This window comes from Spea bombifrons, chromosome 10 (assembly GCF_027358695.1).
Source record: "Spea bombifrons isolate aSpeBom1 chromosome 10, aSpeBom1.2.pri, whole genome shotgun sequence".
NCBI lineage: Eukaryota > Metazoa > Chordata > Amphibia > Anura > Pelobatidae > Spea > Spea bombifrons.
This window is the reverse complement of record NC_071096.1, coordinates 1898130-1923379: the sequence shown is the minus strand read 5'-3', so window position 1 is coordinate 1923379 and position 25250 is coordinate 1898130. Positions and strand designations below refer to the sequence as shown.

General features: G+C 42.7%; 1 protein-coding gene across 1 annotated transcript in view; it reads right to left on the bottom strand.

Moving 5' to 3' along the window:
• The window catches only part of PDE3B (phosphodiesterase 3B), a 55771-nt gene that overhangs the window by 3263 nt on the left and 27258 nt on the right, over positions 1-25250 (bottom strand). Inside the window, exons 2-12 of the mRNA XM_053448360.1 lie at positions 12234-12284; positions 11191-11439; positions 10469-10611; positions 9354-9460; positions 8631-8829; positions 7962-8053; positions 7400-7536; positions 7115-7249; positions 4987-5098; positions 4347-4445; positions 1656-1852 (exon numbers count right to left, since the gene is read on the bottom strand). Coding sequence (XP_053304335.1) covers positions 1656-1852; positions 4347-4445; positions 4987-5098; positions 7115-7249; positions 7400-7536; positions 7962-8053; positions 8631-8829; positions 9354-9460; positions 10469-10611; positions 11191-11439; positions 12234-12284 — 1521 coding nt within the window. The remainder of the gene's footprint in view (positions 1-1655; positions 1853-4346; positions 4446-4986; positions 5099-7114; positions 7250-7399; positions 7537-7961; positions 8054-8630; positions 8830-9353; positions 9461-10468; positions 10612-11190; positions 11440-12233; positions 12285-25250) is intronic.

Sequence of the window (25250 nt, the reverse complement as noted above, 5' to 3'; positions counted from 1 at the left end):
AATATTTTATAATTATTATATTTATTATTCTTAATAAAAATAATAATTAATAATAATAATAATAATAATAAATGATACATATACACTTTATATCTATATTTATCTATATCCAGGAGGGTTGTTTTCAGGCACATTGCAATAGTTATTCTAAACTCTACATCTCTATAAAAGGGACTTGATGAATTCTCTTCATGAAAACAGAAGAAATAATCCCAAAAATATAAAAGCACTAATAACAAAAACATATTTCTTAGTCGAATAATTCAACGCTAAATCAATTTAGGAGCCTTAATGTCTGCCCTGAAAAATTTCCCAATCTTCCCTCATAGCCCCTGTCAAATCGATCTTTATAATTGGATTAAAACTCCACTCAGCTGATACACTGTAATCGTATTATACACGAGGGTGAATTCTAATCAACTGGAAACGAACGCAGCACCGGACATGCCTCTTAACAGAAGTTTGGATTTCCCGTCTGATTAGAAAATCTTAAAAAGTAGTTAATAAGGGGGGGGGTCAAGTTTTAGGACAAAAAAAAATGCTTTTTCTCAATCTTACGCCACTTGACTCATTGGGCGCCAGACTAGCGAGGTTCTGGCATCTAAAAGGTTAATAGACATCACTATGTTCTTGTAATCTGCTGTAACAAATGTAACCCATGCAGTGATTCCTGGAAGAGAATAATCAATCTATTTCCGCGTATATTCAGCTACAATAAAACACGTTCTATAGGAGGACGGATCGGGCGTCCGACCCCCCCCCGTGAAAAACAAAATTGTCCATTTTGCTTTTTTTTACTACTTTAAAGTATTTATCCAATAAATTAATGACCCTGTTGTGTACATTGCAGTTTAATCAGTGACATCTGATGCACTGGAATGAACGCAACGGTTCAAAACTTTGGGGTCATTTCGAAATGTCCTTGTTTTCGACAGAAAAGCACATTTTGGCCATTAAAATAACTATTGTATACAGAGGCCCTTTCTCACTCCCATCTCTCCCGTGTCCCAATGGCCCTTTATCACTCCCATCACTCCTGTGTCCCAATGGCCCTTTATCACTCCCATCACTCCTGTGTTCCAATGGCCCTTTATCACTCCCATCACTCCTGTGTTCCAATGGCCCTTTCTCACTCCCATCTCTCCCGTGTCCCAATGGCCCTTTATCACTCCCATCACTCCTGTGTTCCAATGACTCCAAACTTTGGAGCGGTCGTGTATATAGAACAGCTAAAATAACCTTACCTGACCGCCCTATGTATGTCATGATCTCTATCAATGTTCTCTGTATTTTATTTTAAAATAATTTTCTTTTTAATGATTTCCTTTCTTCTCTTTTGGCTTCCGACAACCCCACATCGCCCCCTGCTGAGGGCCTCCCAAACTGCACCCTACAGCTTTCCCAGTCTATTTCCCTGCACCGTCATTAAGGGGAAAGTGCTTGCGTGAAATCGCGAGAACAAACTACAAGGCAGAACTCATCTGGAAAAGAAGTCGTGGACTATTTGAGAGGAACATGCGCCATAAAAAGGAGAAAAATAAATATTTTGATTGGAGGATTTTTTTGTGTGTTATTATGTTATTTTATTTTTTGAAGCAGCAAAATCCTTTGTGACTTTTTTCCCCCCCCAACACTACAATGGGAAGCGCTTATACCTGGGGTGCATTTGTGGCCACAAGAAACGCGTTGGTACGTCCAGGGTGGTCATAGTCGTGCATGGCAGCTGCCACGTAGAGAGCCATCAGCTCCAGCGCGGGGATGTTTGCAGCTATGCAGCCATAACTATCATCCATGAAGTTACAGCTCCTTGAAGACAGGTAGACGTGCGCCGATCCGCCCTCGTTATCTGGATCTAGAAGAAAACCAAAATATATGAGAAAAAAAAAAAAACAGCTAATATAGAATTTAAGTTGAATTTATAGGCACCAAAACACTTAACGTATGTAATAACGTGAATATCGCACCGATTGGAGTCGGTAAATTCTGACCTCTTCACAAGGGCCGGTAACAATGGGTTTTTTTTTTGTTTGTTTTTTTTTTTGTCTATGTCATAAAGTTGGCCAAGTTCTCCTGTGTTTTGGAACACGATTCCTCGCAACCCACGCAGTAAAAATAATCGCTGTGCTTGTATTTATTTTTTAACCAAATTCCAAACAAATGCAGAAACACAGACTGATATTACTAAACGTGCGCGATAACCTTCTCCGTCACTACGATCAACCAAGCAACCGCAGCCAAACGACTCGGAATTAGAAAAGCATTTCAGACACCGGGACAAGAAACCTCCCGTCCGCCAACGAGTAGCTTTTGTGCCGCGTATCCCTCCTTCTCTTCTCTGTCTTAGAAGCGCTTCGGGCGGCCGTACTTCCGCACGCAGATGCGGCCCCCCATCCATCACCCAATGGTGACGCCATCCAAAGGGAAGACCTTTTCGCTCTACGGATGTTTAATATTCTGCATGGAAACCGTGATGATGTAATGCGGTAACAGCACCGGACAGCCAACGAGAGTCCCGGAAAGGCTTGTGAGAGACACGGCGAGAGGGTCGGCCCGTTTGAGCTTCCACCAGAATAAATCCAATAAGACATCAGAATTCGTAGACCGCAGCTACGAATTAACATCTTTAAAGCAAATTATGTTGGCTTTAGGTCTTTCTCCGCCCAAAAAAATAAAAAGTTATATATATTAATAATAATTATTATATTAATATATATAAATAATATATATAATAATAATAATAATAATAAAAATAGTCATAATAAATATATATTAATATATATGAATAATAATATATATGAATATATATACATAATAATAATATATTATATGAACAATTGGACAAATGAACAATTAGCGTAGCAAACGACGGAATGTTCCTGCTCAAACTTCTACAATTTGGCAACATAGTTACTTTTTCTATATCACTGATCAGAGAGGATACCTGAAGGAGGTTCTGGATATATATATATTTTTTTTTAAGATGTTATCAGGTCGATAGGAAATATCCATTCGATGGCGGATTGTGCTCTCTGGCCAACAAGACTCTTAAATCTCGCATTTATTAAAAATACAGAGAAAAAGGCGTTTCCTCCCCCGCGATATACAAACGGGATTTTGCAAATCGATTGGCCGCGATACAAAGTTTGCCTCTTTTCTGGCCAAGATAGTTGCAGAAGAACCCAGAGAATCCTGCGCAGAACTGCAAAACCAAGACTTGGAAGCGTCTGCGGCTTTAATGGGTGCCCCGCAGGGCATCGCGCCAACTGCCGGCATCAACCGCAGCATAAGAAACATTATCGTCCTATTTATACGGCGCCGATAATTAACGTAGCGCTTCTTACAGTCCTTACATTCCAAGGGTCTGACAACACTAGAACCGACCGACTAGATTGTAAGCTCTTGCGAGCCGGGTCCTCTTTACCTAATGTATCGGTTTATAGATTAAAAAATATATATATATATTTTTTTTTAAGCAAAACTAGGGTATTTGAGGCCGGAGTTATTACAAGCGATTACCGTTTCTCTCTCTTTTTTTTTTCTCTCTAAGCTACTGCAATCAAGTTGAAATGGTTTAACCCGGAGATATTTTTAGTCCGAGATGTTTAATTTGCTAATTATGTAAAGAAATATTAGCCTAATGTACCGCAATAGACGGAAACCTGCTGACTCCGGCACTCTCTATACTCATCGGTGTCCAGAAGAGGAAGCCGGGGCTTAAGTGAAGCCGCTTTCTTGGCAGACGAGAAAGAAAAAGGTCAGCATTTCCTCGTCATTTCGATAAAAAACCTTTTCCGGTGACAAGCTGAGTGCGCCTGTGACACACAAAGGGTTAACCGGACCCAAGTAAGGCGATTCCCTATAGTAACCCCGATCCTTAGCGGTCTTCTTGTTGACACATCGTCCCACGGATTCGGAACATCGATCATTTGACTGCGTTTGTTACATCGTAGGAAATCTTTACAGTGTTTTTTTTTTGTTGTTGTTGTTTTTTTTTATCATAAAGAAAACTTTTTTTTCTGTTGTGAACAAGAGAGGCTCCCACCGGCTACCTATATCCGCCTTAAACAGCTCTCAAGGGCCACGAGGCTAGAGCCCCCATTATCCCCATTATTTGTTTTGCCATGTTTAGCATTTTATATAAAAAAATATATAAAATTTACTAATTTTCAAGTTGATGGATCAACCCTATAGAAAAATTATGGAATTTTGCAGCCAACAGACTCATTTGGTAGCGATGTTTTCAGCACATAAATATTCCCATCGACAATTCTTACAAAATGGTAAAAACAACAACAAAAACGTTTTCCGTTTTAATATCGCTTGAATCGACGACATTAAATTATTACCTGCGTCATCACAGGTGAGTTCCTGAAACCCCGGGATCGGCCTCGTTGTCATGTACCACACCGCGTGAAGGACATCGGTAGCGTGTATACGATTATGGTCTACAAAGGACACATTGTGACAAGCGGTCAGCAAGAAGAACCCAGCAAGTAACGGGTGCAAGACTTTTTTATACAGTTAACATGGTCTTAACGAATACAGGTTTAGAGGCTAATACAGTGAGGGGGTTAAACATGCGCGGGATAGGCATATGAATAGATAAATGGAACAGCCTTCCAGCAGAAGTGGTAGAGGGTAATACAGTGAGGGTATTAAACATGCATGGGATAGACATACGGCTCCTGAATCTAAGACGAGACCAACGACTGATTAAGGTTTGAGTCTTTACAGCAGGAGAAACGGGCGACTAGGCGGGGGCCGAATGGGGCCGATCTGCCGGCAGGTTCTGGGTTTCTATGTTTCTGTTTTTCACTATGATGTCACTATCGCAGACCTGTCATCACCCGCACAGCTAATGATGTAAGGATGTTCCGGTTTGTGTTTTAGTCCCTAGGCCAGTAGGGTTTTGGGGTAACTCTGACGCTCCAAGGACGGAACCATCCAGATAACGTCAAGCGTTAGAGCCTCGCCGGGACGACTTACATGGAATATCACGATATCCGGTTTCTAAAGCTTGGAAGAAATTCCGAAATTTGTCTGCAGGGATCTTGAAAATTTCAAACAACCCCGTATCCTGAAACAAGGTAAACGACACCTGGACAAAAAACATAAATAAAGGGTTAGAAATAAACATCGCGGGCAACAATCACATAATATGATCCTAACGGGCTGTGCTGGGAATTATTTTTACCTTTCTTACAAAATATTTTGCTACCCTCACTAAACAAAAAAATAAACTCAAAACGGGCTGTCAACTGAGCTTAATATATACAAACTGTATCCGTTGAAATAACATGAAATGGATCAGAAACCCAGCGCAGACGGGGTTAATGCTGTAAATTACTATTGTAGCTGGAAACGGCTGATTTTTAATGGAATTTCTTCATAAGCGTACAGAGGCCCTTTATCACTCCCATCACTCCTGTGTTCCAATGGCCATTTATCACTCCCATCACTCCTGTGTTCCAATGGCCCTTTATCACTCCCATCACTCCTGTGTTCCAATGGCCCTTTATCACTCCCATCACTCCTGTGTTCCAATGCTTTATCACTCCCATCACTCCTGTGTTCCAATGGCCCTTTATCACTCCCATCACTCCTGCGTTCCAATGACCCTTTATCACTCCCATCACTCCTGTGTCCCAATGGCCCTTTATCACTCCCATCACTCCTGTGTTCCAATGGCCCTTTATCACTCCCATCACTCCTGCGTTCCAATGGCCCTTTATCACTACCATCACTCCTGTGTCCCAATGGCCCTTTATCACTCCCATCACTCCTGTGTTCCAATGGCCATTTATCACTCCCATCACTCCTGTGTTCCAATGGCCATTTATCACTCCCATCACTCCTGTGTTCCAATGGCCCTTTATCACTCCCATCACTCCTGTGTTCCAATGGCCCTTTATCACTCCCATCACTCCTGTGTTCCAATGGCCCTTTATCACTCCCATCACTCCTGCGTTCCAATGACCCTTTATCACTCCCATCACTCCTGTGTCCCAATGGCCCTTTATCACTCCCATCACTCCTGTGTTCCAATGGCCCTTTATCACTACCATCACTCCTGTGTTCCAATGGCCCTTTATCACTCCCATCACTCCTGTGCTCCGATGGCCCTTTATCACTCCCATCACTCCTGTGTTCCAATGGCCCTTTATCACTACCATCACTCCTGTGTTCCAATGGCACGTTGTGTTCGCTGATCCAAGTTTAAGTTTAAAAGGATAATCGATGATTAGTTTTGCAGTACAGCCTCATTCATGGGAACACTTGTCATGTGACACAAAAGCACATATTGATGGGCTGTTGCCATAGCAACTGAAAAATGTAATGTGGTTTTTATGTGATTAAACTCCCAAAGGAAAGAACATAACGAAAGATCAGCTACAATTAATATGTTTAAGTTGAGCTGCAGTTTTGAAATTGCATTAACCTCTTATAACCCGTGACTCTGGCTTAAAAACGGTTAAACGTGAGCCTCGTGAAAGAAGTATTCATTAACAAAGTTATCGTGTTTTTCATCTAATTACTTCCCCAGGTATCCTCGAAAGACCTCAGATTACTCATTTCAGAATCTCAGAGTTAAATTACTTCATCGCCACGGCGTTGGCACGAAACCTCAACAATCTACTCTGGCAGCTTTGGATCATTTTGTAGAAAACCTTTTTATTGGAAGACAGCGCTGCCAAAAAAGTTACTTATTGGTTAAAATTTTATTTTTTTTAAAAAAGCCGTCATATTGATAATGACATAAAGTGATCGATGGTCAGGTGCTCGGCGGATCAAATTTAACTAAACTTTAAACATTTTCTGGGCAAAGCTTTTTTCTGCGATATTAACATAAACCTTATGTAGCGGAATTCAAGATAATTCCAATTACCTGACTTTTTATTTATTTTTTAATCAGAGGGGAGAAAGTTTTTTTTTTTTTTTTTTTAAATTGCTGTGCAAGATCAGTACTTTTTGTCACAAAAATACAAAAAATTCCAATTTTGAGTAAAAATTCTAAATTTCAGTCTTCCCCTTAAAAATAACCGGATGGATCATGAAACGTTAGTCAAATACTGTTTGATAATTTTGTATCTCCTGCTACGAAATAGAAGCCCACCTGGCTCAAGATTCTTCCAGATTTCCCGCCGGTTTTCTCCATTAGATCAAATATTGGGAAATTCCAATTGTCCAATTTTTCCAACAACGCATCCTGATCTTCGATGAGCAGGTCAAGCGACGACTCTTCCTTCATCTATCGAAGGTGGAAAAAAAAAAAAAAATGGACGTTGATAATTATGATGGAAATAACTCAAAATAAAACCAAATTACGAAAATAATCCTACGTGTCACGTGACGCGACCGTTTCCTCGCAAATCAGAACCGAAACACATTTGGAACTCACTTCTGGTTCTTGGTTGCTGCGCGTCTCGTCCGCGTGCTGCTCGTGATTTCCGGATAATCTTCTGGAGTCTTTTTGCAGCCATTTGTCCTGGTTTTTGTCCACATGCGCAGATTCTGCCGCACCGCCGACATTTTCACCTGTTTTAAAATAGACAAAAGTGCCATTTTTTGGTCCTAACGCATCGTCTTTACTATTACCCTGCAGACCTCCCCACGGTGATTACCCAGATGTACGGTGTTAGCGTGAGTGCATGTCTGTGTGTGGGATGTGTGGGTAATTTAGGTTTTATTTACCCCGTTTAATTTATAAAGCCGTTCCCTGCTGTTTCTATACACATTATCGGGGCTTTTGGGGCTGTAGAACCCTGCGATCCCCTCATACCCAGCAAATACTCCGACCTCCTAGAAAAGAGGGGCATCAGGGGGGAGAGAGGGGCATCAGGGGGGAGAGAGGGGCTTCATGGGGAGGAGAGGCAAAAGGGACTGGCTAAACTGACCAGGGACATTTGGGAGGTAGGTTATAATTCCCCAGACATGGAACATGGTCTTCACGCGTTCCCCACCTGGTTTCCTGACTTGATATTCTGCACCAGACAGAGAACTGTTTTCTCCCATTTCAGAGTTTGAGAGAGGCTTAAAAAACTGACGACCACAACTGGAAGGTAAACAAAAAAATGCAAAAATTTAAATTAAAAAAAAACAACAAATTACATGACGCGGATTATATTCCCTACTAATAAACGTCACCAGATTATTTATACAATTCCCTGGAGGTCTCATTTAACCCCCGCAGCGCGTTTCACCGCCGACCTGTCACAAAGTAACTACCGGCCTTCGAGTCTATGGGGCTCTGCAGCACTGGAGCTGCAGCTTCTCCTAAAAGATCAGGTCTTTGATTTTTTTTACAGATTTAATGAATAGACAATGCATAAAAAGTACATTAATATGCGTTTCAGTGGTGAGGCCGTATGTTATAGAGGGATTTCTCCAGGCGAGGGTTTGTCTCAAAGGCTGACAATCATTCATTTAACCCAGATTTTTAGCCCAATGAATGATCTGCTTTAAGGGATGAATAAATAAAATTTTTATTATGGAAATCCTTATTTGATCGGTATAAAGAATTAAAATTTATTTGGTCTCTCAATGAAGGTCCGGCCAAGCGACGTCACCTATTTGCAAATTATTGATACGTATTCGAGGATAAAAAGGGGAGATTAAAGCAAACTCGTCACCTGTTACAAATATGGCTCGAAGTTGGTCTGAGTTGCTGCTGGAGCTCCTGAGAATTTATCGCATGTCCCACAGGTTTATGTAAAGTAACACTTGGCTTGGTGAGAAAGTCGGCCGTGTCCGGGAACTCGACGGGCGATCGGCTGAACGCGGAGGATCCGTGGCTGGGAGAACTCACAGGACTCAAACTCGGAGAGGTACCTTAAAAAAAGGAGTAAAAAAAAATAAATTATTTCACTTATGAACCAAAGAAACAACCTCTTCCCTTCATTAAAAGCGCGGAGACTCCTGTGAGCCAACGTGGGCGGCTGCGATATTCCGAGAGGCGAATAAAAAGGCAGGATTTTACCCCAATTCAGAATATAATAGAGCTGAAATTATATTATTATGAGTTTTTTCACATAATTTTATATTGGAAATTCATAAAAAGATCGCAGCTGCTTATCCTAGAAACCAATGAAAGGCGCCGCACAGTACAAAAAAAAAAAAAAAAAAAAAGGGTATTTTTCTGTTTCCGTCACAGCAAATGTGATTTATCTTCTGTTTATATAAAACGCAGGTGTCAGGGTTCCCTATGCACACCATATTATATTTGGTAGTCTTGTGCAGTAAGATTTGTGCATTTCTAAGCAGATAACTTTCTTTAATGCTCCTGCCGCCGGTGTCACCGGATGATGATGTCATAAGTCAGTCTCTACAGGCAGCAGTCAGTATCGGTATCTTACCAGCTCTCCTGGGGCCCATGTGGTGCGTCAGGGTCACCGACGATGACCTTTGCTTTGGTATTGTGAGCAGGTTAGAGCTGAAAGATCCATTGGGATAAGATCCTTGGCTGGTTAAATTAAGAAAATAAGAGCATATTAAGGAAAAAACAACAATATATTACAAAATGACAGGGGAGCGACAAATCCCAGAAAAGATTTACCTTCTACTTCACTGATACCAAAGAAAATATTAAGCAGGAATTAGAATTAAAAATATTAGTATTATTTCTTGTTTGAGAGGATATTTCGTCCACCTTGTAACCGTCGTCACGGACCAATCCATGACTACTAAACGGTGCTCGTTAACGAGGTTACAATGTAACGAGTTCACTAATAACAATGCTGTGCAAGGCTGCCCTCTGCTGGCCAGTCTCACACTTACAGCCCGGAGATTTTCCCCACTGGTCGTCTCCTGGACCCCCGACACGTAAATGTTTGGCTCCAAAAATTATACGGGGAAAGAACTTACTGCCGAATAAACCGGCTTTAGTAGAAAAGGTCACAGAACTACCGTTACTATTATAGTTGTTGGTGCTCAAAGGGGGTGACCTTTGTTCTACCAGTACGGCCCTCTATAGTCTCGTCATTCCCCTTGAATATGTATTGTAAGAATTGCTGCGTAAATTGTAGGCCCTATATAAAGAAAAAATAATAATAAATACAAAATAATAATTATAAATAATAAGAATAATAAAAAGAATAATAAAAAGAATAATATGGACCCACCAAATATACCTGTTATCTAGTAATATAGTAAAAATAATCATAAAATATCTCAGATGGACAGAGTAACACCAAACTATAAGAGGACGGAACTGCAGCTTTCATACAGCGATGGTTTACGTTGTGTTTGCGCGACCCTATGTGGTCTGCCGAGGAGAAATGAGAAGTTAGCTTTATGATTCCTCTCGGACATGGGTTGTGTAGGAATGGTGGGAATCCAGAAAAAAAAAACATTTGGTGGAGATTCCATCTTCTTACTGTCTCACCTCCAAACATGTACTTTGCCTGTCGCGTTTTATGTAACAATAGCGATCGCTCCATTGAAATGAATAACGAGGAGCCCTCAGTCTCACCTTGAATTACTGTAATCCTGGTAAGGACGTTTGCCGTTGCTTCGCTCCCACCGCGAAGAAGCAAGTTCCATGGGTTGCAGGCCAGAAATACCCGAGCTTCGCCGGAGCTGGGGGGTCGGCAGGCTGCTCCGACTGTTCAGACCCTAAGCAGAGAAGACAAGGCGAAAGAAAGAAGAAACAGAAGAAAGAAAGTCACATTAAGGAGAGTAAAACCTCCGCGTATCTTCCAACGAGTCTCTACTCGCGCCCCCGACAAATATTATTCAGCAAATAAAAACCCAGATTCATTCAGAGAGAAGAAAGAGGGAAAGAAAGGAATTTGAAACAGAATCTGTGATCAAACGCTTAAAAGTTGTAGCCCAATACAGATCTCGCAGATCAGACGCTGAAAGCCAGAGCCATCGTTGTCCTTCATTAAGCCATTGGGACTAGTATTATAAGTTTTTAAAGTATTAATGGGCCAATGGCTTTTTTTCTCCCCAATATGTCCTCTAAATAAAGATGATACATAAACCCCTAACGGCAGAAATCTGTGGGATGGAGAGAGGAGCTTACAGCGGAGAGCATATAGAGCCGTGTTATCCATATGACTAAGTGGGGGCATTGCTGTTACTAAGTATCTCAACTCTTTGTAAACCCCCTAAAACGTAACTATTATTGTGATGCAAGAGCCCCGGTTACCAGCGGCAGCCCCTGGATTACGATCTTTGTAGATGCTTTACCTTGTGGAACTTTCTCTCTCCTTTATCCATCGGATCCTCCATTTCCGTGCACGGGTAGAAGCCCGGGAACGGGGTAAATGGGTTTACTTTGGGTCTGCATGAACCTGAGAAAGTCCCCATCAGGCTGCTAATGCTACGAAGCGAGGAGACAACTTGCGGAGAAAGGGTCGGGTCGACCAGAAGATCAGAAACCATGTTCCGGGCTTCGTTCAAGACTGAAAGGTCGACCCCGCTTCCACCTCCAGCATTCTGGAAGAAGTCAAAGGATGCCAGGGGTTACACGATTCGGAAAGCGGCCCAGCGTGTCAACATTAATAGAGTCCGTACTTAGTCCTCGGGACCCTATGAGGGCCACCAAATTACCAGAGACCCATTGTGTCCTTGTAGCCCATCAATTAATGAATCCAGGACACGTGGATGCCATGGTAGATCTGGCACATCTCTATATTTAGTGAATAAACCCCTCTCCTTTCTCTGATATCTCTCCCCTTTTGCTCACTTAAGGGACTTATTGCCTTAGACGTTATAATTTGAACCCATCCAAATTCAACAGACCCCGAAGAACATGGGCTTATTTGGTGTGGGGGTTAATGAAGCACAAATTAGTAAAAAATAAGTTACATTATTCAAATCAAAGGTTCTGCAAAAAATAATGTAAATAAACGATCTTAGAGTTTTTCCATCAAGTTCATTTTCCCCTTAAAGCAGATCGGCCACAATTCCCAATCTCTACATTTCTGGGAATTATATACAATATTTAAAGGTCACATGAACACCACGTGAGCAGCCATATTAACACCCTGTTCTCAGAATCTGCGTGGTTATTCCTCCCCATTAAGTTATTTCTCTTCTGTTAAATTGCTATTAAGTTCAGGCAGCCTTAGTGAAATTTAGAGAACTTCAGGACAAAAAAAATCTTAATTCCACATGCATTAATCCCATGATCCATGACAACGACGATCAATTTAAATAACTGAAATAAAAAAAAAAAAAAGTTTTAGAAATTTTTTTTAGAATTTTTTTTTGTTATTTAGAATAAATACCTGATACTGGGGTTTGTACCACTGCTTTAGATCCCAGTCCCAAAGAATCATCTGGTGAAGAAAGAAAAAAATAGGCACATGTTATACCTTGAAACCAACATACAACATACAACATACATGCTGCAAATAAAAAAAATATATATATAAAAAAAATTGCATTGGTTTCTGATGAAATTAAAGCGACTTTCAGTGTTTAAAGAGCTACATAGGAGCCGTCTATCTGTTCAGATCATAAAAGCCCTCAGGTGCTCAGCGAGTTAAACCAAAATATTGAAACAATTTTATGGGTTTTTGGGTTTTTTTTTACCGTGTATTCAGAGCGAGGGGGGGGGCTGCGGGGGGGGCATAAATCTGACCTCATTTACAGAACAAGATGGAACAAGATATTGGATTGTATGACACGCGCATGACTTAATCTCGTGTAACTTTCATCTGGGTGTAGACAGCGGGGAGGTACAGAATAACTAAATTAAAACAGTGGCACATATATAACCATGTGTCCCGAATGCTTAGGGTCAGTCCTGATAAAGGTCATCTAACTATAAATATTAAAAAAAATATGACGGCGCCTTCCCAATCTTTCAAAACGGCCATGAGCACCGTGATACCCTCACACCCGACAAACATTCTGAGCTCCTAGAACAGAGGGGCATCCTGACTGTCCCTCATAATCAGGGACACTTGGCAGGTATGCAATTTACAGAAGTTTGTTGCTTGCGGTTTATAATGGCTTTCAAGAGATTTCTTGCAAAGAATTATTTAAAAAAAATAAAAAAATAAGTACACCAATGCTTCGGGGTTATACGGGGTCTGCGATAGACAAGAGAATCGCTAAAACCACAGACGAGGCAGCGGAGCGTCAGCAGCCGACTCCGAAAGATCAAATCTTCCTCCGTGACGTCAATCGGGTTCAGCGCAGTGTTAGATGTGCAAGCAGGAAAGCAGAGACACCAGACACCCTGCCAATTCCGCACCACGGTTCACTTCTCTCTCTCTCAAATTACCCCAGCCAACGGTTTGCAAATCCGATCCCCGTTCTTTAAGCCCAGAACCCTTAACCGACAACGAGAGGGAGAAGATAGAACGTTCAGACAGACGAGACGGTCGCGGTACGAGGGATTATTCTTCCCGTTAAAGTATATGATTTCTGAAGGACATAGATACACAGCGTATCCAGAAATAAGAAGCTAACAGAACGTCTAACGACGATGACGGCTGCAGCCTCCGAGACGCATCATCCAGAGATAGAACCGAATCTAGAACACGAGAACCAGTAACACATTCTAACCAAGTATTAGGAAGCAGACCCCCGTGAGACCTCACAGATCCACGGGCGAGGAGATCTGATGACATTTCGCAATGACCCTTTAATTAATAATTAATATTCGAGGGTAAGGTAACATTGTAGCAGGCTTTGGAAACTGTATATGTCATGGAACGAGCCGCGACACCCGGCAGATATCCATAAACCATTAGAAATATCATTGACACATTGGCCCGTCGGGGGTTACGCCCGTAACGTAGAAGAATAACCACGTTTTCCGGGAACGCCGGCTGCCGCGGCACTTTAGCTCGCATCACGCCGCGTGTAACGAACAGGCAGTCTGGGAGATGGAAATCGGACCCGGTAGCTTTGCGTTTCCCGACAATTTGTTTTCTCCGTCTTTGATGGAAATTCCGCTCGGCAAAATTTTGTTGTTAAAGGGAAACAGACCCAATACATGAAATAAAAATAACTGAACCGACCGCAGGAAAAACGATTACTTTTTGTACATTTATACGTTAATAAAATGTATTTCTCCTGGCCTGACGTCCATTCAGTGCCCAGCATGGAAAATTCTCTTCAGTGCCCACAATCCCCTATTGAAAATTGCGTTAGAATTCTAGCGGCGATAAGAGCAGGAAGTTGTAACCAACTTCCTGGACTCTACTTCCTGGAACCCTCCCCCTTAGTGCATAAAACTACTCGGCGTTGGTCCCGACACCCAGGGTGTTATAATTTTAGTTAAGGAGCTTCCAGCAACTGTTTAGATTTTGTCTTATTGCGTATTTTTTGAATTTGCCAGCTTTATTATTCTTCAATATGGCCGTTGGCACCTTCTTATCTCTAGGACTGGAGATGGGAACTGGCAGGGACGCGGTAGTCTAAATAGCGCAAAGGCGTCCAAGCTTCGTGGCCAAGCTGTGATCTCCGGTAAACAACCACTCGCTGACACTTCACCAGCTCCGTCGTCGCCTGCCGTGTGTTCGTATCACGAGACTGCGGGACAAGAAGACATTCGAGCGAAAGCAGATCTCAAAACACAATGATAGGACGTGACATAACCCAGACGAGGGCCACATGAGCCCGCCGACAGGTCCCAGACACCGCGTTCACAATGATAGTACGGGAACAGAATATGTTATCACAAAAATATAAAAAGAGAACTTGTTTTCAATACGTGGAATTTGGGGCATGAAGCCGGTTCCTCGTCATGTTGCTCGGGGTCCATCTGATGCACAGAGTTTTACTTTAAATGGAAATTCCAATAACGCACGTCAAACCTTCTAAAAAAAAAATATGTCTCTTATAACTAAAGGTGAAGACGCCAGCGGAGCGGACAGCATGGCAGAAAGGTCAAGAAAATCAATGGGAGTTGAATTTAAGTTGGAGTAAAGACAAGATCGGTCATAATCCAGTGTAAACATTACAGTGTCATCCAACGTCCATGCATCAGAACTCAAACTAAAACCTTACACGATAGAGACAAAAGTATTGGGGCACCTGACCATTCCTCCAACAGAGGCTTTGATGACATCGCATTCTAAATACATAGACATTAATATGAAGTAGGTCCCCTCTTTGCAGCTATGACGGCTTCCACTCTTCTGGGAAGGATTTCCGCAACATCTTGGGGAGTTTCTGTGTGAATTCTCGCCCATTCATCCAGCAGAGCATTTGTGAGGTCAGGCACTGATGTTGGACTGGAACGGAGATTGTTCATCCCAAAAAGTGGACAATGGGGTTGAGGTCAGCGCTCCGCGCGGTCGATCAAATTCTTCCAAACTCATCCAGCCGTATCTTTATGGACCTTGTTTTGGACATGAACCCACAACCTCCCGCAGACACCATCTTTAGTGAATACGCCAATATAAGAGGTTGTGGGTTGATGTCCTCATTATGCAGCCATCAATAGCTAAAAGGTCCTGCTGATTCTTTGAGGCACATTAGGCATCTTCAAACTCCCGTCCTCCTGTATGTATTTTTTGACACAATGAATTTGCCAGTTCTCAATATGGCCTTTGGCACCTCCTTATCTTCAGGGCTGTGGACACCGAAAATTGGCAGGGACACCGTAGTGCGACGGCATCTGAGCTTTGTGGCCAAGCTGTGATCTCCAGTAAACAGCCACTCGCCGACACTTCACCAGCTCCATTGTCGCCTGTCACGTGGACCGCGGAACAAGACCTTCGAGTGAAGCATGTCTGATACAATGTGGCAGAACACGACATAACCCAGGCGAGGACCATATTATTTCTAACAGCTTGTAGAAAATAGTAGATATTTATTGTCCGTTCGGATTCCGAGAGCCTTCTACGCATTTCAGGAGATACCATCAGTATTTTAGAAAATGTGGACATCCTAAAATTGTTTTTATTACCCAAAACAATTACCAAAGCTGCCTTATCTATGGTATCGCTGCGTTTTCCCGCACAATGGACGGACATCTGGTTAATGTCTTTTTTCCGCCGTCATTGGGTTAATCTGACGGTCCGCCCCTTTTTTTGTGAGCTCATGTTTGTTCGGTCTATTCGTTTTCCTGTTTAAATGATCTGTTCCACTGCCCCCGAAACATTTAGGAATGGTGCATTCTAGAATCTTGGTCTGTTCTTCCACTCCCCAAGCTGGAGTCCAGATACTCTCGATAACTTTTTAAACATTTTTCTTTGGACGTCACTTTGTTTCTGTTTAGAAAACCTCCGTTGCCTATCGATGTTGGGGGCTCCAATAACATGGAGCATACTTTGTATCAATATCTCACGCTATAGTTAAATAACGAAAAACATTACAATCCACCCAATTTCACGCTCTTAGAGGCCAAGCTGATGTTGTCAATGCTCATGCCGGCCAATCAGCTCTCCCCAGGTCGGTTAAGACCCCTCTATTGAGTAATTGTCATGGAAAGTAGCTTCTAACTTCAAAAGTGCCAGCTACTTTCTGAACATTTCAACATTAAAAGAAAATAACTTCCTTGAAAGATTTTTTTTTTTTAATTTAGAGACTGCTAAACAATTTTCCAATAAAGTAAGTGGAAAAAAATACTTAAACACAGAGTTATTTATGCTTTTATGGTCAATGCAAGAGTGACTATAAACGGATAAAAATGGAATTTTAGTCTAATCTATAAGATGCTTACTTTAGCAATCTAAAAATGAGAGCCTAGGGGCCCTTATCTGTCAGCAAATTCCACGCGTCTCCATTAAGTCGCACAGTTGAATATACATTATGGCAAGGTAGGCAACACGTTGGCGACCAACTAAGGTGGCAGTTTGTTGAGCGGCATTCACAGGTACGTATTCACCTGCCCAGACGACAGACGAGAAATCTTAATGCTCCACTAGATGGCGCTGCGCACCAGAACCATAGAGCGACCCACGTGGATTTCATCGAGGGGTTTCCACGAACAACGTCCACGTATATTAAACCTTCGTTCAAGCAGCTGTTTTGCGCCAGCAGCCCTTAACCCATTGCACACTGGAGAGAAATGCACTAACCCAGCCTGCTTGACCAAGGACCATTCTCTAAAAGTAGTTGGCTACATTCCAAAATTATTTTACAATATGTTCCGATTAAGCAAATAACTTGCTTTCTGCTTCGTCCAGGGAACGGAGTTGGGATGAACGCCCGACGGCTGCTGGGAATGGCGACCGGTGTCATAGGAAGACCGAAGCAGAGTCAGAACTGGACAGATAACAATATTTTTACATTACTTTGCTATAAAGTATCACATCGGACAGCTTGTTACATTATAACATTTTTATGTTTCTTTTTTTTTTGTAAATTTTTTTTTAAATTTAGTCGAAAATCTGAATCCTGAAATCCAAAGTACGCCTGCCGATGCTTTCTACAACCTAAAAACCATATTATTTTACATCATTTAAAGGAGCAGCAATCCCCCCCTTTTTTTTTCCTTTCCAATGATCGGAGAAGCAAACAGATGCTCCGTTCTCACGTTCTGTAGCTGTTGAAAAATAACCCCCCCCCAAAAAAAAGATTTAAAAACAAAAAAAAAATACTAAATTGAAGCGGGTTTTTTTAAATGCAATAAATATATCTAACGTTATCAGTCATAACAATCCCATCAAACCCTTTTGATACGTCACCCTAAAATAATATACCTGTATATAAAAAAAAAAGAAAAATGCATATATTTGAGCTTTTTTACCCCGCTTTTCTGACGAGGGCAGAATGTGACACAAAAGCCCACAACGTTCCCCTGTATTTTGACCCGATGTTATTTACGTAATTGCATGGACGTGTCCTCGGATTTTGCTTTCAAAAGTCAGGTCGGTTTATCACAAGGAAGAGACCGCGAGAGGATAACAAGGGAACAGATGAACCAAGCTGAAAGCTACCCCCTTTCTGGCTGGGAGTGCTGGGCTTGATATAAGCATTCAGTATGTGGCCATTTTTCATACCCACAAACTCCATTAATGTGTCCCTGTTTAGTTTGGGCATTCTCTCTTTCCCCCCCAAAATCCTTAATGCCCCTCTCTCCTCCCCTGATGCCCCTCTTTTCTAGGAGGTCAGAATGTTTGCTGGGTATGAGGGGATCGCAGGGTTCTACAGCCCTAAAAGCCCCGATAATGTGTATAGAAACAGCAGGAAACGGCTTTATAAATTAAATGGGGCAAATAAACCCCATTATTCTTCTTCTAAATGCCCCACTCAGATACACAAATACCCCGCCCTCCAAACACGCCTCTAACCACACTCCCTAGAACAAAAGTGCCCCTCTCTGGCCAATAAAAAGCGTTACGAGAAATGGGCTAATTGTTGTCCTTTAAGTAGAAATTACAAAAACAAAATAAACGCACGGCGGATAATTTAGAATCTCCGTTTTATCGCAGACCCCAAATACCAGGGAAGTCATTCGACCGAGTAATGTGTCCGGCTTAATATATCATTTTGGGGTGGAACGCAGGGTTATTAGTTCCTCCGTAGTCACTGTAATTGTTGGGTTTAATATGGGCTGCTTCGTGATTCCTTCTCTTTAAATATAGGTTAAGCTTTACTGAACGCAGGAGACGGCGCATTCACGGTATTTATTAAAATTACCGAGAGGCATTAAGCACGGGGGGGGGTCAGGAGAGGGTGCACGCAAATTATTTATCAGGGTTATAAAGAAAGATATAGATATAAGAGCGACGTAAAACATTGGGGGAAAATAAACACACACACTCATTCATACACACACACACGCATACATACACACATATGTAAAATGTTGATGTAGTTCTGGGTTGTCTGCCACAGAACCACATTGGGACCCAAAGGATCCTAAAGCGAGGCCTAGTGCGTCCCCTCCACGCTGGCCGCGCATTTTAATGCGACTTATTCCAAAACGCAGTTCCCACGGACCGCTATAAACACCGCCTGCTATTCTACGAGGGGTCACGATGTGCTCCATATTCACGAAGGCAAAACTGGAGCCGTCAGAAAGAAGACCTTCGTTTCTATGGCAACTGCTTGAAATCTAGCACATTGCCTTAGAAGCGGACTGTTTTCACCACGAGCCCACAGTCCCCTCACGAGCAGCCAGGAGGCCGCTATTTTCACGCTCCGGAGACTCGGCCTCCGTTACCGCTGCACATTCGAGGCCTCTTATTGATCAAATGATAAAGAGCCGGCCACAGGCGCATCTGGCTGCCAGCGTCGGGCATTAGTTCTGTAAATAAGCATTTCCATGGTAACCCAGCATAGAAGTAGACAAACAATGATATTGGCGCCATGGCAACGTGATACAGATATCAAAACTGCGGGAAATCCTTGTTTCAGGGGTGAAAAAAAATATATAGTCCTGACACCAAATAATCATGAAGGATCACAGAGCTGCCCCGATACGTCAGGGGACGCGTGAGAAATTTCACCGACATTCCGTGCTGGGTCTGTTCGTGCATCGCGGCTTAATGTCTGACCCCGAAAGGCATCGTGATTTCCGGGGAATGTTTACACGGGGGCACACGTACCATCTGAACGGTTTTACCACAAAATACCTGAAATAAAATCTACTCATCGCATGTCCTACTCCGCCATGACTACCGTAAAGATACCCAACTATAATGGAGTTTAGATGTTGAGCTAAACCTCGAGACCATCCAGTCCATGCGACCCCCGTTCCCGGCCATAAGCAGCCGGTTTGGTTTGGGCTACAGAATCTGGATTTGGGCTTTTTTGGGTGGCCACCGCTGACCAGCTTCAATACAGAAAGGACCAAGGTCCAAGACCTGCGCCACCTAACGGGAAGGACCCTCATGAAAGGAACGTCATATCTTTTCTTACTGCCCACTTATATGAAATGCTAAAGTCTCCAATGGGGTTTTTTTTTTTGTTTTTAGTTTTTGTTTTTTTTAACGAAAAACAGATTTGCCAGGCGGCCATGGAGGACGGAGCTACTTAGCCCCAGAGTCTGGCAGACGGCACACGAGGTTAACGTCAGGACGATCTCCCATCCATGTTCAGAGCAGGGTTGTTGAAACCGGTTTGAAGGCCGCTTTCCTATAAGTGTTCTGGAATGGATTGTGAATATCCCTGAATAACACAAGAATTACCCTAAAAACCCACAGAGCAGCGTGACCAGAAATCCCGCTTTTCAGGAGGCAGCATGCGAGGATCAAAGCTTCTGTCCCCTGAATTTTCAGAAATAGGGTGGTCTTTCGCCATCAGATATATTTACGGTTACCCAATTCTAATATTAAAACAATGTATCAATATGCTATTAGAATTAAAAGAATATGTGAAAATTGAGCAAAAGGTTAGATTAAGAAATATGGGTATTGGGTCCAATCGAACCTAGAATAGAATATATGAACCTTAAATTCTAATATAAACAGTGTGTTTTATTGAATATATCCCATAACTTACCAACGATCAAATTGCATCATAGAAAAGTTCCACATTCAAGTAAAATTTGGTTAAGAAATATGGGTACCGGGAGGAGGGCAAACATTCTGTCCAAAGATTCTAGACGGAACCCCGGTAAATAAAATATATATTAAACCAGCGCTTTGATTTAGCTTTCAGAGTCTGGTCAGCTAGCCTGATAGCCGCTGGCCCTCGAGGGCTTGTCGCGGACAGCCTGGGGGCGAGCGAGCTGGAGAGATGAAGCCACGTGGAAGGCTGGGCGGGGTGTCCCCGATCGCTCATTGAAATTCAGTTGGCAGCTACAATTATGTAAATCATTTTACAGCCAAACAAAACAATACGAATAAACACAATATATAATACAGCGGGTCATTCCGACGTCAGCAGCGGAACACGCCTAGAACGTTACGACCTAGACAGGATATTAAACTCCACAACGCAGAGCAGGGCAGCACTACGGCCGCTTGGCTGGCCAGGCTTCATGGGAGTGATTTACACAAATGACCTGAACAATTACTCCCCTATCAGACCATGGGCTTTGGATGAGGGACAGAAATCCAACGACCCCCCCCAAAAAAAAAAGTTAAAAAAAATTTCTAGAACTGCGCTATTTCCAAACCACTGTACACTGTACACGGTTCTAGATCGGCGCAGCCATCAATTTTGTGTAAATGCCAATTATTTGTATAAGCCGGAAATAATTATTATTGTTGCATATTTTTGTAACAAGATTATAAGCTCTTGCGAGCCGAGCCCTCTTCCTAATGTATCAGTTAGTCTTAGTCTGTTGGTTCTAGTTTTGACAGACCCTTTGAATGTAGGGACTGTACGGAGCGCCACGGGAATTGTTGGCGCTATATAAATAAAATAATTAGATATTATTATAAACATGCACCATAATAAGCATCCCAAGCCACTTGACAAAATCATCAAAATATTTTATGGATGGGCCAATCCCTCTTTCCTCCCCCTGATGCCCCTCTATCCCCCCTGAAGCCCCTCTTTTCTGGGAGGTGAGAATGTTTGCTGGGTATGAGGGGATCGCAGGGTTCTACAGCCCTAAAAGCCCCGATAATGTGTATAGAAACAGTAGGAAACGGCTTTATAAATTAAATGGGGCAAATAAACCCCATTATTCTTCTTCTAAATGCCACACCCAGTTACACAACCCCGCCCACAGATACCTCTAACCACACCCCCTCGAACAAAAGTCAGTTCGGAGGAACGCGTCGGGTCGCCTGTACATAAAACCATTGGCTGCCGCTACATGACAGTCTGGAGCCGACTCCATCCTATTCTCCCCGCTGAGATCATATATAAGAGACTCGCAGTTTACGCGCCCAGTGTGTTATGGCCGATATCGCTGCTTGAATGCAGGTGACTACATCAAGTGCATCTTTAAATTGACAACAAGTCAATTTTTCCATGACCACTGGTATCAGAGCCATCTAGGTTACGCTTTTGATGTGTCGTTACATAGAATCCTTATGATGGGGTATTAAAGGGTTAATAATTTAAGAGTCTCAGGGTCGGCTCATTTAGAGAGTTTCCAGGTATTTAGGTTACCCTTTGAAGAACAAAAAAAAAAGATAAAAACCACCTGACTGCATAAACTCTCCTTAATTTTGTGATGAAGGCGTCTCCCGTTCACCTATTAGGAGGGTCTTTTCCAAGCTGGATTGTCGAGGGGCTTAATAAGCCCGAGAAGACCTTTCGCACATCGCGCGTCCCTCCTGTACGGGGATCGGAGAGCTCGAATGTAAATATTTTGGTATGTTACGAGGTCGTACTTCCCACGGGCTGCCTGCCGGCGTCACATTCCTCCGATAACCTTATTAGGAGATTACATTTATCTTTGAAAAGAAATGCGTCACAAAAAAGTAAAAAAAAAAAAAAAAAAAAAAAAAGAAAAAAGAAAAAAAATAACACAATGGCTCTTTGTGCCCTCAACGTGCGTCTCAGCGACGCGGAAAGGAGATTCCGCACACAGGATCAACGCGTCGAGATGCCGTCAAGAGTCATCCGCGCGGCGGGACTTTACGAACGAGAGCGCCAACACGCCGACATTTTTATCGAGGATATTAGAATCAGGAAGACGTTCCTGAACGTCCCTCAACTGAGAGCAGGTGCCTCTCTACAGCGACACAAAATATTACATTCTATATATAAAGTGATAGTAAAATATTTTATATATAAACAAAAAGTAAAATAAAAAAACGGTACAAAAAGGAATAAAAAAAATAAAGTAAAAAAGCACAGAGCCTGGCGGAACGTTTCCGATGCTCGTGGCGTTGCACGTGGTGGGCGCAGGTTTAAGCAGCGAAGAGACGGGGGATGTGAACTCGCATTCTTAATCAGGCACCAGGCAGTCTGCTTCCCCTCGGCCGGAGCGCACGGCAGGCCTTGTAAGGAAATCCAGATCAGCGCAGCCACGGTCTGCGAGCCGCCACGTAATTCTATTATTTGGGGCATTCTGACAACCTTTACTTTGCTTTTTTTTATCCTTCGCTGATTGGAGAGATTCAGGGTCCTAATAACCCCCCGAGAGATTTCACCAAATGTTGTGTTTCGTTGTGGAGATTTTGGGGAAACTTTGGGTTTAACCCTTCGAGTGCGGAGTTGCTGTAAAGACTCAAACCGTAATCAGTCGTTGGTCTCGTCTTAGATTCAGGAGCCGTATGTCTATCTCATGCATGTTTAATACCCTCACTGTATTACCCTCTACCGCTTCTGCTGGGAGGCCGTTCAGGCTTACAGAAACAAAAAAAGGCAAGGAGGGCCCTGCTCAAAAGGAGCTTACAATCCGTGTTGGGCTTCAGGCAGTAGGGTGATGTCACATACGATCCTATTAGCGTGATAAGTGGGGGGTGCCAAATACTGTAGGAAAGCCCCCGATTATCTGCAATATTTACGTAACGAGACAATCTTGCATTTTGAACGCAAAACGAGAAAATTTCAGGTACCCAGAAACCAAAAAATCTTCTGCGTCGATGGCTGAACAATGGGGGGGGGGATAAAAAGGGGAGCTGGGATTGGGTTACTGAAGCCTTTAGCATTCAAAGGGTTAAGAAAAAAGTGAGCAAACTCCATACGAACACCTCCCTTTAGAGCTGAACACCTCCCTTTAGAGCGTAAAAACCTCCGAGCTTTAAATTACTGGGTGACTGCAGGAAAGGGGAGAAAGAAAAAAAAAAAGGCAGCGCTGAGAGAGGATTCCAGTCGGACCAGTTTCCGGAGGCAGCAGCAGCAGCAGCCGCCGGCCGGCGATACTCCTCACAGATTAAAGTGGAAAATCTTTTCTGTCTGCGTAATGTAATAATCACCGCGTGTGACGCTCCGGGGTCCCGGCCGCGCAGGATGCTGCGGGGGCAAAGGTTTAAAAATGCATGTGACTGAAGTTAAAAGGGTATTAAAAAAGGCGGATTTAATAAATAAATAATAATAAAAAAAAAAAAAACTATAAAAAGGTTTTTTTCACCTCCGAGTGTAATTTTAGATTTCATTCAAATGGGACCTTCAAGGGCCGGACCGACGGTGGCGGGGCGGCCCTGTCACTTTAAGGCCATCGGTCTCCAATGCTTTATGCTCATGTAGTGTGCGGCCAGGCATACCCAGCCGGTGGGCTACACAACAGCCCCTGATCTGCCACCGGAGCGTTAAATGGGGTTAGTGTGTGGTGCAGTCGGCCAGCGGCCCCCCATGCATTTGCCCACTGCAGCAGATGGCCTTTTAACCTGTAAGCAGCATTACACAGATTTATTTAGGGGCACGAACTGTAAAGAAAATGTGGGGTCTACAAAAAAATTTGAATGTTAAATAAATTTTTAAAAAAAATGTAAAACAAACAAACAAAAAACAGATAAAACCAAAAGATACATTGTGTCTCCAGAGGAACGCACGGCCGTCAGCATGTGTTACGGCTCGGTTTGTAAGTTGGCTCGGTGCCAATGAGAGAGAAGAAGAAGAAAAAAGAAAAACACACATAACGATGAACACGTGTTTGCGTTAAAACCAAAAAAAACACCACAAGCGAAGGAAGGTCAGGATCTCTACGTCAGAATTGAACTTTATCACACAATAGCACATTTCTCAGAAAAACGAAACAGACATTTTTTAACCTGCCTGTTAGATTGTAAAATAGCTGCTTAGATTTTAAAATAAATGTTGAGATTTTTTTCACATCGTTACATTTTTTTTATCAAACTTTTTTATTGTTTTTGTGGATTTCTCCCAATTACCGTTTTAGAATGACGGACTATGTTAAAGAATCATTTTGGTGACAGGGGCAGAAGAACACTTAGAATTATTTTCTTGAGTCCCACTCACTTACTCCACCCTTTAAAGCTACCAAAGCCAATCTGCTTTAACCAAAGGGGAGGGGGAAACCCAACAGGAGCAAGTCATGTGACAAGCAGTTACAAATACTGCTCCTAATGGCATCAAAACAACTATACCCAAGGAAGAACCAGATTTTCTCTGGAGATATCTTCTTATAGGATCCTTGGGGGAAGGTCTTGAAATGTGGGTGTGACTAACTGTAACAAATAGCTGAGCATCATGGGAGCACTAGCTCAAGATCAGATGTCACCAGCTTTGCCCAATGTCCTTAGGCTAACTGAACACTGTTAATGGCAGCATGAAGGTGCCCACCACAAGGCACTAAGTCTCGGGGGCTCAAAGTACCACCAGTGGGAAGCTCGACGACACTTCAGTGCAGGGGCGGACTGGGCTGGGGGGCAGGGGAGCAATTGCCCCCCAGTCCGCCCGAAATCTAATCTAAACGGCCGCTGGGTGCTGATGCCGCCGGCCGGCGCTACTTTAATACTTTTTTTTTAAATTTAATATGGCAAGCCAGATTGGCTATTAAATGAAACAAAAAAGTATTAAAGCAG